The sequence below is a fragment of the Polypterus senegalus genome, chromosome 1, assembly GCF_016835505.1.
Source record: "Polypterus senegalus isolate Bchr_013 chromosome 1, ASM1683550v1, whole genome shotgun sequence".
Taxonomy (NCBI): domain Eukaryota; kingdom Metazoa; phylum Chordata; class Cladistia; order Polypteriformes; family Polypteridae; genus Polypterus; species Polypterus senegalus.
The window spans coordinates 338,633,403-338,652,253 of NC_053154.1; the positions used below are offsets into that span (position 1 = coordinate 338,633,403).

Consider the following 18,851-nt stretch of genomic DNA (forward strand, 5'->3'; position numbering starts at 1 on the left):
TTCCCACTTTAAATGGAACACAGCATAACCTCTGCAATGGAATTTTAGACTTCCAAACTGGCAGACCTCATCATGTATTGAATACCACTTTTGAAAATCAATATATACTGTAAGGTACCCTCTAGGAGAGTGTGCCAAGTCTCTTATTGCAACTGTGTTTACAGACACAATTTTAAAAACTCCATTATGAATGTGTTAATTATGTCACAGTGGTAGGTAAACAGGACAAGATGGTTTACACATATAGTAATGTGATTGCTTTCTGACAAAGGATAACAGTCTTTACCTTCACATTGGTAAGACCAGGGAGCTAGTCATAGACTCAGGAAGCAGGAGACAAACCACACGCACATCTACATTGGAGAAAATGCTGTGAATGAGGCGAGTTGTATTTAAATTCCTTGACGTCATCAACGGCCTGTAGTGGTCACAAAATATCTCAGCTATCATAAGGAAGACACAACAATGTCTTTATTTCCTTAGATGTCTACTGTATGTTTGGAAGTCTCCATTTATGCTAATCAACTTCTACAAGTGCACGGTGGAGTCTATCCTACCTGTTTTGATAAGATCCTGGCAAGGCACCGACTCAGCCATGGTCTGCAGGTCACTATCTGGGTTATGGATAGTGGGCAGGGCCTAAAGAGAATGCTGACTACAGGGGTGCCATCTAACGGGCTTTAGAGTGTCTCAAATCGCTGAATTGTAGTTTTAAATTGTAGAGCAGAAGGGTAACTCAAGGAACAATGTCCCAAAACATTATAGATGACACTTTAATTGAGCTTTTGGTGCCGTCCAAACCGACTCTGTTTCGGTTAATGCTGAAGAAACATATTCTATCTACAGTATCTTTCTATCTATTTGACATATAGACATATAGTGCCTTTCACTCTCTCTCTCTATCTATCTATCTATTATATAGTGCCATTTATTTACTTTTTATGTATCTATGGCAGGACTGTTTTACTCAAGAGATTTTAAGAGATGGCTGGCAGGTCAGCCCGTCCAGGATGCCCGTGAGATGGAAAGATGGGGGAAGGCAGCTTTTGTAGCCAAAACGCTATATGGCAGCTTCCCTGGACTGCAGCGGTGCACTGGATTCCTGTAGGGCACTATGGGGCATGGAGTTTGGCAACATAGCCCTGCTGGCTACCAGGGGACACTGTGGGTAGATGGTGGAAGACGAAGTTCTCACCTAGCCTGGAAGTACTAGTGGATCACAAGGAATGGAAACCCTGAAATACTTTCGGGCTGTTTCTCCATCTGACCTGGCAGGTCACATGGACAGAAGAACAGAAGCACTTCCGGGTCAGCACTGCGGATCATCCAGTAGGTGAGCCACAGTCGGGAGAAAGTGGACAAAGCTTGCTGGGAGGTGTGAAGGAGAAAGAAAGAGAAGAATATTGTGCTTATTTGATTGTCTATTGTGGCTGTGATGCTTGGAGGGCACTGTACAAGAAGAAAAGTTAATTAAAAATAAAAGGTGTTTTTACCCTGTGCCCTGCGTGTCCGTGTTGGGTTTAAAGGGCATCAGTGACTCCTAGCATCCACAACATGTATATATGTAACATGTTTAACACTAGAATTACCAAAGCCTACATAAAAACTCGCAACTCTGTCCCACCTTAAATCCCTTCACACCTCTCTGTCAGCGTCTTTTGTCTTGTAAATGTGTCGATAAGCAGCAAGCAGCCAACTCTGACATCCCCCCACCTCCACACAAAGTTTTCTCAGCTCAAGTCTGTTTACCTGAGTGTCAGTTTCTTAGAGTTGTTGAGTTTAGTTAAGTATGGAGTTAATACTACCTCGTTATTTAAAACACGTGCATTTCAGGTGTGTTCCGTGTCTACAATAATCTATGCAAACACATCGTTAAAACAGAAACGTTTTTCATGTTTTAGTAATAACTGACAAAATGTAGACATGAAGTGTATAATGTATGAAGCCTGAAGTCCAAATGTCAAATAAACACTTTCACAAAAGGTACAAGTGTAAGAAAACAAGTACGCTTTTATTCAAGAATATAACTGCAGATAAAGAACCTGTGTTAGGGTGCGACATTTACATGGTTTTGGTACGACTGCTTTGGTGGTGTAACTGTAAGAATTGCTGACTGGTAATCAAAAGGCCATGAGTTTGACTCCACATGATTCTGTTTTGAGAAGTGAGCTGCTCTTATTCTTACTAATTTAGAATAAAAACATACATTTGATTTGAGTCTGTAACAGCCGGTTTAAATGTATGGTACTTGTAAAGGTTAGCGTTGTTTTTTTTTCTTCAGTTTTATTCTCCCAGTTACATTCACTCTCCCCCCTGATCTGACACTGCTGTTTTCACATAAAGATGCACTATAGCAGAGGTGAACTCAGATGATGACGAGGGTTCTACATCAGAGAAAGAATGCATGTCGCACTTTTGCCATCACTGTACTTTGTATATAAGAGCCAGATCGAATGTTATCTACCTATTTACGTTGATTTATTTACTGTACTTACTTCCTACAGCGTAAGTCACAAGTAGACTGCAGAGCTTCCAGTGTACATATACACAGTGTAAAAGTAATGCTAAGAAGGTTAATTGATTAATTAATACAAAATTAAATCATGTATTTATTTAATTAGTATGAATTCCTGCCTGTTTTTCTTATTCCAGTTAATGATTTTCAAAATAAGATCAATGAAATCCGTCCACTCCAACCTCGGGTTGAATTCCTCGAAAGTCCTGCATCTCAACCTGCAGAACCTGTCACTTCATTCCAGACACAAAAATTAGGCCATGAAGTGTCAAGAAACTGCCAACGACTAAATACCTTAACTTTGTACATTTGTTCCACCCACACATAGCAATTTATGTTTTTTTTTTTGCTCGTACTATTACAGTAAGTGGCATTTAACTCAATGAACTTCCCTGTTATTGCATATTTTCCATTTTTGTAAACAGTTGTCTTTCACTAAAATAATAGAAACTAACAATTCGAGTCAGTATAATTACTGATAAAAGTATTACATTTTGTTCTGTGAATGTAGCATTTAAGAAGACATTAGATTTATGGTAAAAATATATATTTTTATATAAAATTTATATATTTATATATATATATATATATGGAAGAGAAGGTCTGTGATACGGTTTGCATATTAGCAGTTGGAGATCCACAAAGGGAGAAAATAAATCACGTATCATAAAGTAGTTTTTATTCCTGAGCTTTCAACCCCTACCAGGGTCTTCATCAGAGGATAATGCTTAGACTTACAAGAATCAAAGGCAATATATAGCAATACCTTACAGGGGGAGGAGGGGGGGGGGTGAGGTTGTTGGGAGTAAAGTCTTGTTTATTAAGAATAAGTTCTTCTTAAGTTTGTATATGCTGGATTTATGTCCAAGTGTCTGTTGATGGCGTTCTCATTTGATAACCAGAATTCAAATATATATATTTGTTTTCCTCTTATAGTGAAATGTAGTGGCAGCCACTGAGTCCCCAAGCCTCAAACACAATGGCAACACCACAAGCTGTAGATTCAATTAATAACTGTATTTTAACAAATATCTTCACACAACTTATTTTTAAGCACTTGCACAAATGCAACTGTGTCTTCCTTCTTTTTCTTCTTCCTCTCCTTCCACTCCTCCAGGAGAGCTTCGTCTTCTGCTTCCGGATTCCCTGGCACCCTGAAAAGGCTGCCCATTGGGAATGGTGAAGGCGGGATGAGTAGTAACTGGGCATTAAAAAGCTGGTACTGCGCTGGGAAAATAGCATCGCAAATGAAGGTGACCATGTAGAAAACTGATGTAATTTGATTTTCAAATACTTATTAAATAGAGTTAAAAAACAGTTTGGGATGGATAGATAGATAGATAGATAGATAGATAGATAGATAGATAGATAGATAGATAGATAGATAGATAGATAGATAGATAGATAGATAGATAGATACCAGTATTGGCGCACTGCATGATAACATGCACTGAATACACTTGACTTGAGTATTTCTAGTTTTCAACCTCTTTCTCTGTACGTTTATCATTCGTTTGCTCAGAGGTTGATGTGTTTGAAGCTTCCTGAGCAGCTCTTCTTTTCTCCACCCTAGTGACCCGCTTCTTCTCTTCTTCCGTCGGCATCTTTTTGCATTAAAACTGATTAAGTCAGAGTTTGTGTTGCAATAACTTAGTACGTTTTTCACTTAAACTGGCACTTAGGTCTTCAATCTGCCTCAAGAATGATTTAAGATATGAAGAGGTAGGGGAAGTGACCGCGAAGGTAGTAGGGAATGAGAACGGCGCCCGTACACATGTAACGCACAGCTGGCCTGCTGGCCGCTGTCGAGAGTTGATTCTACAATTAAATAAAAAATTAAAATAAAAAGAAGAATAACCTTGGAGGTTAGTCATCATCCCGAAAGCAGGTAGTAGACATCACAGAGTATATGTGTACCAAATTTCAGATGAATAGGTCAAACGGTTTGCGAGCTACAGGTGATTTAAAAGCCTGGACAGACAAACGAACAGCCACTGTAGCGTATAAAAAATTCTAAATGTAAAAAATGTTAATATATATATATTATATATGTAAAATCAATTGTATTATGTTCTGATTGCAAAGACCCATTTTGGTAAAGTTGCCTGGCAATTATAGAGCACACTGTAATGTTAAATTAGGAGTTTTAAGAGGCACAGTTGAGAAATTAATAATAATAATAATAATAATACTGCGGTGGGCTGGCGCCCTGCCCAGGGTTTGTTTCCTGCCTTGCGCCCTGTGTTGACTGGGATTGGCTCCAGCAGACCCCCGTGACCCTGTAGTTAGGATATAGCGGGTTGGATAATGGATGGATGAATAATAATAATAATAATAATAATAATAATAAAGTATATTAAACTAATAGCTGCTGCAGACAACAGAGAGTCAAGAAAAGCTCTGAAAACCAGCCTCCTCATGAAATAGCGAAATCAGCGTTAAATCTGAACTTGGAAGTGTATAAATGGAAATAATAATAATAATAATAATAATAATAATAATAATAATAATAATAATAATAATAATAATAATAATAATAACACATTTTATTTATATAGCGCCTTTCCCATTCACCATAATCCCGCACACCGTATACACTTTGGAGTGTTCATTTAACATTTATGCCGTTACTGTGTTGACATCGGCCATCTCGTTAATAATCTCTGATCCTCACCTAAGCACTTTGCACATCAATGTTCTCCAGGCTCTTTCGGGAACATCAGCTTCCCCGAGGAATGAGGAAGTGATATTTCCTCGAGTTTTTTAGGAGGCTGGTCGTTATTAGCATGTGAGAAACTTTAAAAGCAAACCGAGAACGAAAACAAAATAAAACAAGCTAGGAAGATGTCAGCAACCGACATGCTGGTGCTCCTCGTGTCATGGAGTTTCTTCTCCATGGGACTATCATTCCGCATGGAGGGTGGGCTCATGACATTCACACCAAAAGGGAGGAATCCGGATGGCACATATCGGGTATGCTCAGAGTGATGTAAATTTAAACAATTTTACGGATCGATAAAGTCGCAGTTTAAAATCGTGTACACCATTTGTTTTTATGTCAGGCTCATCTTAGAACAGTGCTTTGGAGTGAATATAAAAATAAAGAAATAAACAAACAGGAAGCTAATAAAAAATAATATATTAAAGTTACATTACTTGGATTAGAAGAAAGTTGATTTGGATTGTTCAATTCGATATCAGCCGTTTATCAGAAATACCAGCATGCATGCGTTTAGTTTTGCAAGTATGTTTATAACGAACGTACCATGCACGTGTCTGTTATTTTTAATTGCAGGTTGATTTTCGATACAAAGAATCTTACCGAAATTACTGCCATCAAAAGTTTTACTGGGGCTGCAGCGGCGGGGACTGCGGCTACACGAGAGAATTTCGATACGGGCAGATAGACAGCAGCCCGCTGGGGGACACCTGGTGCCAGGCTGAAGGCTTCATGTCGAGAAGTGTCCCCAGTGACAAGCCGTTTGACCTGAGGTAGGTGAACTGTTATAAATATTTTATTTCATGTTTAAATAGTCGAAAGGTTTTAAAAATGAATTATGGGATATTCACAAGACGCGCACACACGCAGTATCGTTTACTTTATTGATTAGTGTCGCCAGGTCCACCTTTTCCCCCTCTCATTTTATTAGCAGCCGCGGTGAAATAACGGGCTTTTGCGGAGTAGCGGTGTTTTTTTTTAAACAATGTGATATTTTTGGCTGTTTTCCAGCCCCCTCCCAAGCATTTTTACCAAGTTTTTCATCCATCTGGCTCCCCTTTCGCTGCTATTCACACTTGTATATGTTCTTTATTGTTGTATGATCTGTTGTATGTACCCATTCTTAACCCCAACCCCCCAAACACACACACCACCCTACCAAAGGTCTTCAATAGTATGTACTTAACCCCCTTACTCTCGACACATAAATTGGGCTATTTCTTTGGGGGTAAAATCTTTATTTTTAGAATGTCGTTGGGCTATACATTTTTTAAGGATCTGGCAATCTTTTTTTTAAATGGACTAGGGAGCTTTGAAATCTTTGGATTGCACATTTCAGAAACTTGTGACCTATTGAAGGCGATCTGGACCCAGAATAAGTAACCGTGCAGAATGAATGTGTCTGTTATTAATATTATTATTAATTATTGTAAAAAGGCTCTTGTGTCTTTAAGGCGCTGAGACCCAATCACGTGAAAGCCGGCAGAGTGTGTAGTGAGCATTTAAGTTTGAGAGACGTACCACCTGAAAGCCGGAACTACCGGAGACGCTAAAGAAAGTTTAAGTTTGTGCGTTTGTTGACTAAATGTAAGTTCTTATGTACATGTTTAGAAGGAAAGTGTTAAACGTTAGAGAGGTACTGTTCTGAATAAATAGTCAAGCTAATATTTTACATTAGGCTACTTAGTGTTTATTATTACCGTAAATACCTTCAATACCATTCAGTAAAATAGAGGATGTTTATGCTCTGTTTAATATAGAGCCAGCCTGTAAATTATTGGGATATTGCATTAAATCTTTAAGAGATGTTGTGTATTAATTTGGATGTAAACCTGCAGCGCTGAGTTTGTAATTACAAATACCGATCGTTGATAGTGTGTAGCTACAGTGCCATCTATTGGAAACAACAAATCTTAATTCTCACGGATACACCTCTTCATTGGGAAGAAACACTACTTTTTTTCCCCTGATGGCAACACGAATTACACGATCTACAAGTCTCCGATTTGAAGTTTAAATCCGATCAATATTTTCCATCTCTTTTCGCTTTTCCGTTATTTCACCGAGTAATACTTTACATTTGTTTGCACTAATGCGTTCTTTACTATCCTTTCTTTCAGACTTTCGAATTTTCGTACTTCCATGATCTCTAACCTGATCTGTATGTGTACCACGCCAACGTTTTTGAATTCTTTACGATGTTCTACGTCATCTACTCTGTGTTTTACTTCTGGTCCCAGTTGTCGTTAAATCTCTTGGCACGAAGACTCATCTCGTCTTCCAAGATTTTTTTTTATAATATAGATTATTATTATTATTATTATTATTATTATTATTATTATTATTATTATTAAATATGTAATCATTTTAATGCATAATAAGAACATTACAATGTCGATCACATTTTAATATAATAAAACACAAGAACTAGGTTCATACCAAACATTACTTTTATTTAAGGTAGAACAGTGCAAAACTCCTTAACTCAGTGGTTCTCAAACTTTGGGGCGGGCCCCCCTAGGGGTGCGCGAAGATGTGATAAAAAGAAAACAAGAATCGAAAATATGAAAAATACATCTATTGAACCAAAACAAATGAACTTAAACTACATTCTGATACTATAAAAATAAATATAGAGTTAGATAAATGTCGATAAAAGTTAAGTAGGTATAATAAAATATGCATCTATGATATATCATTAATTAAAAAAGAACAAATTGGTTTTAGTGGGCTCCTTTCAAAAAAACATTAGGGGGGCGCGATTAAAACTGTTATGAAAACTCGGGTCACAAATACGTAAAGGTTGAGAAACGCTGCCTTAAGTTATACAGGTGGAATCCCGTTGTAGCGAAATTTATGAAACCATTATAAACCATTCCGTTATAATGAATATGGAGAAAATATACGTATACCATTGTGAATGGGGTCGTCGGCCATTCGCCATCTCTAAAGGCAACTGCGTCTGGTAAGCAGTAAACCAAAGGGCAAAGTAAATAACTGTCTTGTGTAGGATCAGGCTTATCGTGTAACGTGCTAGTCGCACTACGTTAGCAGGTAAGAGCTGCACGACTGCCCCCGTATCGCCGTTCCTAACTCATGTGTTTGAGTACTGATAAGTAATAACGTACCTGTATTTTCCTTGGATACCTGTACTCACCTTCCTGTCTCTTGCGGAATTCTGTGACCCAAGCTTGACAATACCTGTATAAAAAAAACAGCGCTTCTAAAACAGCAAAAAATATTTTTAAATGTGAAGTTAGATGTAACTTTTTTAAACAGAAATAATGAAAATGAGACTTTAGATGTAACTTTTTTTTAATAGAAATACAGTTATGAATACAGAATGACAGTGAGATGTTAGATATAACATTTTTTTTCAGCATAAACTGACTCCACTTCTCACTTTTTCTCATTGCAAAGAAAACTTTGATAAGTGCTCTCAGTGGAGCACTGACTCGGCTTTACGAGTATGATGTCGTACCTACACTGTCGCAGAGACTGGACATTTCGCAACAGACTGTCATGGAATTATGCACCGCAAGAGGCCCTCTTGTGCCCCCTGCCGTCAGAGGCGTAGCTGGGATTTTCAGCACCCGGGGACAACTGAAGATTTCGCGCCCCCTTCTGTTTGCCAAAATGCAATGGGGAAGGGAAAGAAATTTTTTAAAAATGTATTTAAAATAATGGCATTTTAAGAAAAAAATTTCATATAAGTCTCCGAAAATGATAACGCCGCCTCGTGTTCTTTAAAATCTAAATCCGTCATTAGTTTTTGTAAGAAAAAAATCCGTATTTAAAAATGATTTTAAAGAAAGTATATAGTAAATTATAAAGCAAAATAATTATATATTTATAAAAACTGCATTACTTACAATTTATTCGTACGAAAATATGATGGGGAAACGTCTAGACTTTTGCAGCCATCTATTAGAAAATTGATTGGGCTGTGGTGAAGTATTCTATCATAAACACAAATCACTTGGCACACAGAAATGACATTTGCAACAACTTAGACAATGACACACTAATGCCTCATGTCAGTCGCGCGACCTGTTTAATAATGTCAAAAATGTTTCTGGGTGGGAGTCAAGCATGTTAGAGTAGTGGAGGGGATAAATTATTGTCTGTTGGGTATATAGAACTAATACGTGCTTCAAAATCAGAAAGAGACAAAAAACATAGGAAAAAGATATCATACTGATGGAGTGATGGACTGAGTATGCAAATGTTTTTTATTTACTTTTTAGTGCATTTAAGAATGGAAAATATTTCATTCTAAAATTTCGTAACATCAATTTGGCTCCCCCTGGATGCTGCGCCCGGGGACAGATGTCTCCCTTGCCCCCCCAGCTACACCACTGCCTGCCGTAGCTATAAGCAGGTTCATTGAAACGCGAGTTGCAGTAACAGCAAAAAGTCAGGGGGGTTTTGGGCGCAGTGTGATCAAGCTGGAAGGTGACGTCAGAGTCTCTGTTTACTGTCTACATGTGACAGAGAGCGTCTTTGGGGATCGATGTTTGATGAATGGTTCAATGTGGTGAAGCAAAATGCCGACACACAAATGCATTCGTGGTGCTTTTATATTCAAGCGTTTTAAAAGTCCTGCATACCATGTTCTGCGCCGTCTTTATTTTTTATTTATTTATTTATTTCTTTGCACCTTCACAACAGCATCAGAATATATGGTGGGGTATTTGAGCCACTGAGAAAAAAATAAGGACATACTAAAAAGGTCTGTTTTGTGATTAAAGTGGAAATGTTTTGCTTTAATATTGAAATGTCCATTTTAACCTCATAGTTTATTTTATCATTGAAGTAGACCGTCGTAAACATCATCTTAAAACTGGCCCAGTTGTTATGCCTCTAGGGCTTCATCCTGAACTGACAGCAACAGCAAGCTGTGATAGATCACCACACAGAACTCATTACATTCATGATATTCCAGCTCTCTGCACATTTAGAATCCTTAGAGTTATACTTGATATCACTTTCATGATGAAATGTGTTAAAGTATGTATGTTACATTTTTCAGGTAAATCGTTAACCTCTTTTAAATAATGAATACTATTAATAATTACACATATGTGGGGGCGGCACTGTAGCGGAGCGGTAGCACTGCTGCCTCACAGCGAGTCACGTCCCTGGTGTTCCCTGCCTGGGGGTTGCATGATTTCCTGGTGGGTTTCCGCAGTGTGCTCCTGTGTGATGGACGGCCGTGGCCCATGCCTGGGCGGGACACCCCTTCTCTATATGTTCCAGGGGAGCAAGCATGGGCTGCACAGTACCTCCTCCAGACCACTTGGTGGCAGCCCCCCTGGGTGACTGTGGTGCCTCAGATACCTGCAGGGCACCAAGGCAAATGGAGTTCTCCACAACCCTGCTGAGACCCGGGGGGCCACCTGGAGGTGCTTCAGGGGTTCCTGTGCGGTAGTTCAGCCACACCCAGAGGTACAATCAAAGGCAGGTGGTCAAGCACCTGAAGCATTTCCGGGTGAGCTATAAAAGGGGCCAGCAGCCACTACTCCATGAGCCAGAGTCGGGAGGAGGAGGAGGACAATGCTTGCTGGGAGGAGTGGTGGTAAAGATAGTAGTGTGCCTTTTGTTTTGGTTTTGTGCTTTTGGGACTGTGTTGTGGCTGAGGGGCACGTGTTCCCCAGCTGAAGAAAAATAAATACTTTTGGTTTAATTTTAACATGCCCTGTTGGCAAAGACAAAAAGGTTTGGGGATTTGGTGACGCTGACATTTTTGCTGTTGTATTTATTTATTTATTTATTTATTTATTTACTAGGGGGGCAAGGCCCCCTGGCACCTTTGGCACCCAACCCCCACTTGTGGCCTGGTAGGCCGCAAAACCACAACTATTTGATATTTTAGTTTCTTATTTAAAAACAGAATAAGAATCTGAAAGTCTAACAGCATCATATTAAAGTCTGATAAATTCTGAAAAGAGTGATACTGAACATACATATCTAGGTTTTAAAATAAGCCCGATTTAAAGCGTGACAAAAATGTGACAATAAAATGTCACATAAAATTGTTGCACAAAATCGTTGCACTTTTAGGCTTAGGATTTTATATACAGAGAGTAGATGTATTTATTTATTTATTTTCTCAGGAGAGCAGCCTCAGAGGAATCAGCATATAACTGAAATAAAATGTATTACAGTATGTGGTGTTTTCCACAGATAGGGAATAACAAAACCAATATATTAAAATAGCAGTTATGTAATTATGTACATCACTTGAAATTTTAGAAACAAGGACAATGGGATTATTTATGATCTTTGTAGAGCACCCAAAGGATTTTATATTTACAAACTCAGTGTACTTTGGAGTCATTTTTGTGTTCTCTCCCAAAATTATGAGAGCTACCTGTGTTAGAAAACCAGAAAGAAAACCCATTGTCAAAAATACATGCATGCAATAAAGACCTTTTCTTTCTTTCTTTCTTTCTTTCTTTCTTTCTTTCTTTCTTTCTTTCTTTCTTTCTTTCTTTCTTCACCCTGAATACTGTGAGGACTGATTGAGGTCATTTATGTAAGGTAGAATGCCTAGAGGGTACTGGGTGGTGTCGTGGCCTGAAACCCCTGCATTTTTTGTTTTGTTTTTTCTGTCCTCCCTGGCCATCAGACCTTACTTTTATTCTATGTTGATTAGTGTTCCCTTATTTTAATTCTTATTTATTTAGTCTTTTTTCTCTTTCTTCATCAAGTAAAGCAATTTGAGCTGCATAATTTGTATGAAAATGTGCTATAGAAGTAAATGTTGTTGTTCGCATATTTATTTGTTTGTACTTTTAACAGTGAAAACGGCTGCTGTTGGGTCTACAGTTTATATGGATTCCCAAACTGGCTGCTGTCAACTCACGTGGACCTGGGCATCAGATCCGATACTGGAATTCCCAATAGATCTCCAGTCACAACACTCCCTCCAAGGCTAAGGTTTGGTTTTAAACAAAATGTGAATTTATCATTTCTTTCTTTCTTTCTTTCTTTCTTTCTTTCTTTCTTTCTTTCTTTCTTTCTTTCTTTCTTTCTTTCTTTCTTTCTTTCTTTCTTTCTTTCTTTCTTTCTTTGGCAGGATAATTGTGGTAAAATGATCTATAATGTGTCTAACATGTGTATCTAATCATATCAAGGGTCCCACAAAACTGCCCCACCACCTACTCACTGCTGGCCTATGACCCTGATGGTGACCATGTGAAATGCAGATATGGAAAGTCAAACAACAGTGAGTGCTCCACCTGTGCTCAACCAGCTGGCTTTGGACTAAATGAGGTAAGAAGAAGAGAAGGAAACAAATACATAAATACGACCACCAGGGAGTGATCGCTTCCTTGAACAGATGAGGTTCAATGCCGGGAAATGCATTTCAGAAAAGTCATTTCACTTACAGTACTTCCACAAAACCAAATCAGCATAATAACTACAACAACAACAAAATGTTTATTTGGTTCAACTTACTAAATATACTTCATGTCGCAAGAATTGCATTGCCATCCACTGAAACAGTTCCACTTATCATTGTTAACTCAGCTAGCAACATGTCATCTGTCCTAATCCTGCTAGATCTCTTTACTGCCTTTGACAGTTCTAAAATTCAATGTTTAGGAATTGCCTCAGTGTACAGTGACTTTTTTTCAAAAATGAACATCCTTACATCCTTCACGTCCTCTACAACTCTGTGATGGCAACTCTGTTTGTTTCTGGGCTGGTAACATCACATCAAGAGAGGCCCAGCAAATCAACAAGCTCATTAAAAAAGGCAGGCTCAGTTATAAGACATACTCTGGACCTCCTGGGGGTGGTAGAGGAGGAGAGAATGAAGACAAAACTGAGTGCCATTATGAACAATGCTGCACATCCGCACTCTCTTTCAGCCAATAAATCAATTAGCAGAAGTGTGTTCCGAAAGACAAGACTGTATAGCGCCTCACTGGGACTGCTTTTTAGTCATTCTGGTGTGTGTTCAGATCATAGTGTGTATTTATTTATTTATTTATTTATTTATTTATTTATTTATTCATATAAAAACCTCCTGTAATAACTCAAATATCCCCATGGGGAAAAATGTTCTATCTATCTATCTATCTATCTATCTATCTATCTATCTATCTATCTATCTATCTATCTATCTATCTATCTATCTATCTATCTATGTTTTCTAACCACCAGGGGGCATCACGGGGCCCCAAAGTTCAGACACAGAAATTCTCAGCACACATTTAAGTTTAAATAAAAGATACTTATTTAAACAAAGCACCTCTCCAACAACAACCCTTCCAAAGACTATCCAGATTACACAATAAATAAACACTTCTTCCTCCTCTCGTCCTCCCAGTGAGTGTTGCCCATTCTGAGACAGGGGGCTCCCTTTTAAGCAGGACCCAAGAATGGTTCCAGTGTTACATTGTGTCTCCCTTGAAGCATTTCTGGGCCAAAAAGAAAGTAGGGTGGTCTACTGTATCATCACCCAGGGACCCCAAAAGGGCTACAATTCCAAACTCCATCTTCTAAGAGCTCCCATGGGTGTCCCAAATGGGTTGCCACATGAGGACCACTTTCACATGCTGTATGGGGGATGGAATTGCTCCCAGGTTCCGGGTTCCACTGGTCCATCCATTATTTTATACCGGCTGGGCACAAACCTTTCTTTTCTATCTGTCTGTCTGTCATATAGTGCCCTTCATATCTATCTACAGTTAGGTCTATAAATATTTTGACAGAGACAACTTTTCTCTAATTTTGGTTCTGTACATCGCCACAATGAATTTTAAATGAAACAACTCCGATGCAGTTGAAGTGCAGACTTTCAGCTTTAATTCAGTGGGTTAAACAAAACGATTGCATAAAAATGTGAGGCAACTAAAGTATTTTTTGAACACAATCCCTTCATTTCAGGGCTCACAAGTAATTGGACAATTGACTCAAAGGCTATTTCATGTGTAAGTGTGTTCAAGTCCGTCGTTATGTCTTATCAGTTAAGCAGATAAAAGGCCTGGAGTTGATTTGAGGTGTGGTGCTCGCATGTGGAAGATTTTGCTGTGAACAGACAAAATGCGGTCAAAGGAGCTCTCCATGCAGGTGATAGAAGCCATCCTTAAGCTGCGAAAACAGAAAAAAACCCATCTGAGAAATTACTACAATATCACGAGTGGCAAAATCTACAGTTTGGTACATCCTGAGAAAGAAAGCAAGCACTGGTGAACTCAGCAACGCAAAAAGACCTGGACGTCCACGGAAGACAACAGTGGTGGATAATCGCAGAATCATTTCCATGGTGAAGAGAAACCCCTTCACAACAGCCAACCAAGTGAACAACACTCTCCATGGCTTGGTCGGCGTATCGATATCCAAGTCTACCATAAAGAGAAGACTGCATGAAAGTAAATCCAGAGGGTGCACTGCAAGGTGCCAGCCACTCATAAGCCTCAAGAATAGAAAGGCTAGATTGGACTTTGCTAAAGAACATCTAAAAAAGCCAGCACAGTTCTGGAAAAACATTCTTTGGACAGATGAAACCAACATCAACCTCCACCAGAATGAGGGCAAGAGAAAAGGATGGAGAAGGTGTGGAACAGCTCATTATCCAAAGCATAGCACATCATCTGTAAAACACGGTGGAGTCAGGCAGTGTGATGGCTTGGGCGTGCATGGCTGCCAGTGACACTGGGACACTCGTGTTTATTGATGAGGTGACACAGGACAGAAGCAGCCGAATGAATTCTGAGGTGTTCAGAGACATACTGTCTGCTCAAATCCCGCTAAATGCAGTCAAATTGATTAGGCGGCGTTTCATGATACAGATGGACAATGACCCAAAACATACAGCCAAAGCAACCCAGGAGTTTATTAAAGCAAAGACGTGGACAATTCTTGAATGGCCAAGTCAGTCACCTGATCTTAACCCAATTGAGCAGGCATTTCACTTGTTGAAGACTAAACTTCAGACAGAAAGGCCCACAAACAAACAGCAACTGAAAGTAAAGGCCTGGCAGAGCATTAAAAAGGAGGAAACCCAGCATCTGGTGATGTCCAGGAGTTCAAGACTTCAGGCTGGCATTGCCAGCAAAGGGTTTTCAATCAAGTATTAGAAATGAACATTTTATTTAATTTGTCCAATTACTTTTGAGCCCCTGAAATGAAGGGATTGTGTTAAAAAAATACTTTAGTTGCCTCAAATTTTTATGCAATCGTTTTGTTCAACCCACTGAATTAAAGCTGAAAGTCTGCACTTCAACTGCATCAGAGTTGTTTCATTTCAAATTCATTGTGCTGATGTACAGAACCAAAGTGAGAAAAAAGTTGTCTCTGTCCAAATATTTATGGACCGAACTGTATGTATCTATCTGTCTGTTTGTCATATAGTGCCTTTCGTGTCTATCTATCTATCTATCTATCTATCTATCTATCTATCTATCTATCTATCTATCTATCTATCTATCTATCTATCTATCTATCTGTGTGTCTGTCTGTTTAAAAGCAGTCAGTGTGCACTTTTCAACTCATTTTTCACCATTGTGACGTTTTTCTAGCATTGCTCCAGTATTTCTAAAGCCCCCTCCCTCCAGCCCCCGTGGGAATATGTTAAATTTAGAAAATTGAATGCCAAAGCCACGTACTGACATGGGGCTTCAAAATGTGTATTTGCCTTTTTGGTTTTTGGATACTTGCAGTGTGTCAAGGCACTGTATGACTAGCTACATAATTATGTTATGTGAAATTTGGAACTTAAAATGAAAAAATTTTTGCATCATTTTTAAAGACAGCATATGTGTATACTGTACAATGGCACAGAATGCGTATGTTAATTCTTAAGGTTCACATTTGACTTTTTTGTTTAATCATTTAGAAATGTTAAAAAAAAAATATATATATATATATATATATATATATATATATATATATATATATATATATATTAAAAATTACAGGACAAAGTTACCCTTATCAACGTGCTGTCTGAAGTAATCACCTTGTCACTTCAGTCCACATGCTGGTCAAAATGTGGATGTGGGGACCTGGCATGATATTGGAGGTGTAATGACACCCTAGAGCTAGGCCTGATCGGAGTATCTGTGCATCATGGAAAGTGATTGTCCTGTGTGGTGCTCGTTTTGTTTGAATATCGCATATTTGTCTATGATAAATATTCTCTATTTAACTCTTTGAGGGCTGAATATGTTTTCAGCGGCTGTCAGGAATGCTCAGCAGAACAGCTGCCAGCCACCCACGCTAAAGGCGGATCAAGTGAGAGAACGAAGTGAATGCACAAAGCAAAATACTCCGTAGATAATGTTTTATGTATTATTGCTGAATCGCACTCTTACTTATTGCATTCCGATGTTGATGCAAGTGATCTGGAGATCGAAAATGAAAGTGATGCACCAGCATGAGCTGAATGGTCTCCAGCCGATCATAGTGCTAATTGCGTTCGCGTAGCGGTTGGCAGCTGTGTGAAGACACTACTACTATATGTTGTTATAAGTCAACACCCGCCTCAAAAGAGTTAAGGTAGGTATATCTTAGGTAACAGCGTTCACAATTATTTATTTATTGTATAGTCCATATTACCAGAGTAATGTTTCGGTGTTCAGCCAACACTGAGTCTGTAACGTGACCCCCAATTATAACTGAATATGTCACACACATTGTTCAGACTGTGTGACTCGTCAGTAAATTACCACCTACTGTATAATGGGCAACTTGAGTTTGGGAGTTTACTAAGCAAGAGTGCTCATCCATAATCTGGCCATCTGATAGTGAAGAACAGAATTCATTAGTCCTCACCACCATGTCTGCTCTAGGTTTTGGTGAGCATTGTTCTTAATGTAGCGCCCATCTCACAGCATGCTGCAAACTGCACATTGTATGACGCTGTTAATGTGAACTGTGTTCTTTTTTTTTTTTTTTCAGATTTTGTGTGAACTTTCTTACTATGGCTCACAACCTGGGGTGTACATCTTTGAACTTGTCATGGAAGATTTTACACAGCGTCACATTCAGTTACAATACAGTGATGGCTCGTCGGTGAGCAAAGCCCCCCTTTACTCTGTCAGGAAACGTAAAAGAACTGCTTCAACAACCCCAAGCAATTCAGAGTGGCCAGTGAATTACGTTCCAACATTACCAGCTGCTTTAATGACAAGTCCAGGCAGCTGGCCCTGGTGGTTTCGGTTGTGGTGGAATGAACACTCCACAACAACGGCTCCTTATACAACAACCCCAAGCAACTGGTGGTGGTCAACGAGTACGGAAACAGCAGTTCCTACCACATCAAACAACTGGTGGTGGACAACGAGTACGGAAACAACAGCAGCTCCTCCCACATCAAGTCCAGACAGTTGGCCCTGGTGGTGGTGGTGGTGGTGGTGGAATGGACAATCCACAACAACAGCTCCTTATATAACAACATCAAGCAACTGGGGGGAGTCAACATCTGTGGAAACAACAACAGCAGCTCCTTATACAACAACATCAAACAACTGGTGGTGGTCAACGAGTACAGAAACAACAGCAGCTCCTACCACATCAAGTCCAGACAGCTGGCCCTGGTGGTGGTGGTGGTGGAATGGACAATCCACAACAACAGCTCCTTATATAACAACATCAAGCAACTGGTGGTGGTCAACGACTACAGAAACAACAGCAGCTCCTACCACATCAAGCAACTGGTGGTGGACAACAAGTATGGAAACAACAGCAGCTCCTCCCACATCAAGTCCAGACAGCTGGCCTTGGTGGTGGTGGTGGTGGAATGGACAATCCACAACAACAGCTCCTTATACAACAACATCAAGCAACTGGGGGGAGTCAACACCTGTGGAAACAACAACAGAAGTTCCTTCTACGACAACATCAAGCAACTGGTGGTGGTCAACGAGTACGGAAACAACAGTATCTCCTACTACATCGAGCAACTCGTGGTGGACAACGAGTACGGAAACAACAACAACAGCAGTTCCTTATACAACAACACCAACCCCTTATACAACTAGCCAAAGTGGTTGGAGGCCTACCACCCAACCATCAACATACTCACCACCTACAGACTACGACCCACTAAGTAAAATACCAATCCAGTTCCTTGTGGAAGGTCAGTCGATTTTTCTACTGACTGTGTTTCAGTTTTATTTAATTGCTTTTGCAGTCTTTCTAAACTTGAAAGGGAATGCATATAGTCAAACTAAGAGATACAGTTTTTAGTATAAATAATGGTTTTCTGTTAGCCTCATACATTTGAAAATGAGAATGAATGTAGCACATACTGAGTATGTGGATATAGTGTCATGGTGAAATCCTAATGGGCACAAAAACAAAGCTAATAAACTTGGAGGTGCTGTGCAATCAAACTTTTTTGACGTCTTTATCCAAGTCTGCTGTGGCCGACTAAGTAAAATACTTAAAACTAAAAAGGTCTGGAAACTCAAAGTAGGTTTATGAAAACAGACCTCAAAACTAAACGTAGGTGGGGCTGCGAAACTCAAAGATCAGGCCTTTGGCCTGCACACACGAAAAGGACAAGTCTACAAATTCTAAAATGGACGATGGGTGCCGTCAATCTCTGGCCCAAGTGAGATGAAATAATAATTTTTAGGATAAAATGTATTAATAAAA

General features: G+C 39.2%; 1 protein-coding gene across 2 annotated transcripts in view; it reads left to right on the forward strand.

The window, feature by feature from the left end:
* Window positions 1–5,361: 5,361 nt before the first annotated feature.
* LOC120517032 overlaps window positions 5,362–18,851 on the forward strand; it is a 49,416-nt gene continuing 35,926 nt past the window's right edge. Inside the window, exons 1-6 of one of the 2 annotated variants that reach the window (XM_039739128.1) lie at window positions 5,362–5,488; window positions 5,811–6,007; window positions 12,039–12,176; window positions 12,374–12,512; window positions 17,151–17,710; window positions 17,843–18,330. In XM_039739128.1, coding sequence (XP_039595062.1) covers window positions 5,375–5,488; window positions 5,811–6,007; window positions 12,039–12,176; window positions 12,374–12,512; window positions 17,151–17,710; window positions 17,843–18,330 — 1,636 coding nt within the window. In that variant the 5' untranslated portion in view covers window positions 5,362–5,374. Of the gene's footprint in view, window positions 5,489–5,810; window positions 6,008–12,038; window positions 12,177–12,373; window positions 12,513–17,150; window positions 18,331–18,851 lie in introns of both variants that reach the window. The other variant, XM_039739117.1, reaches the window with a different exon arrangement.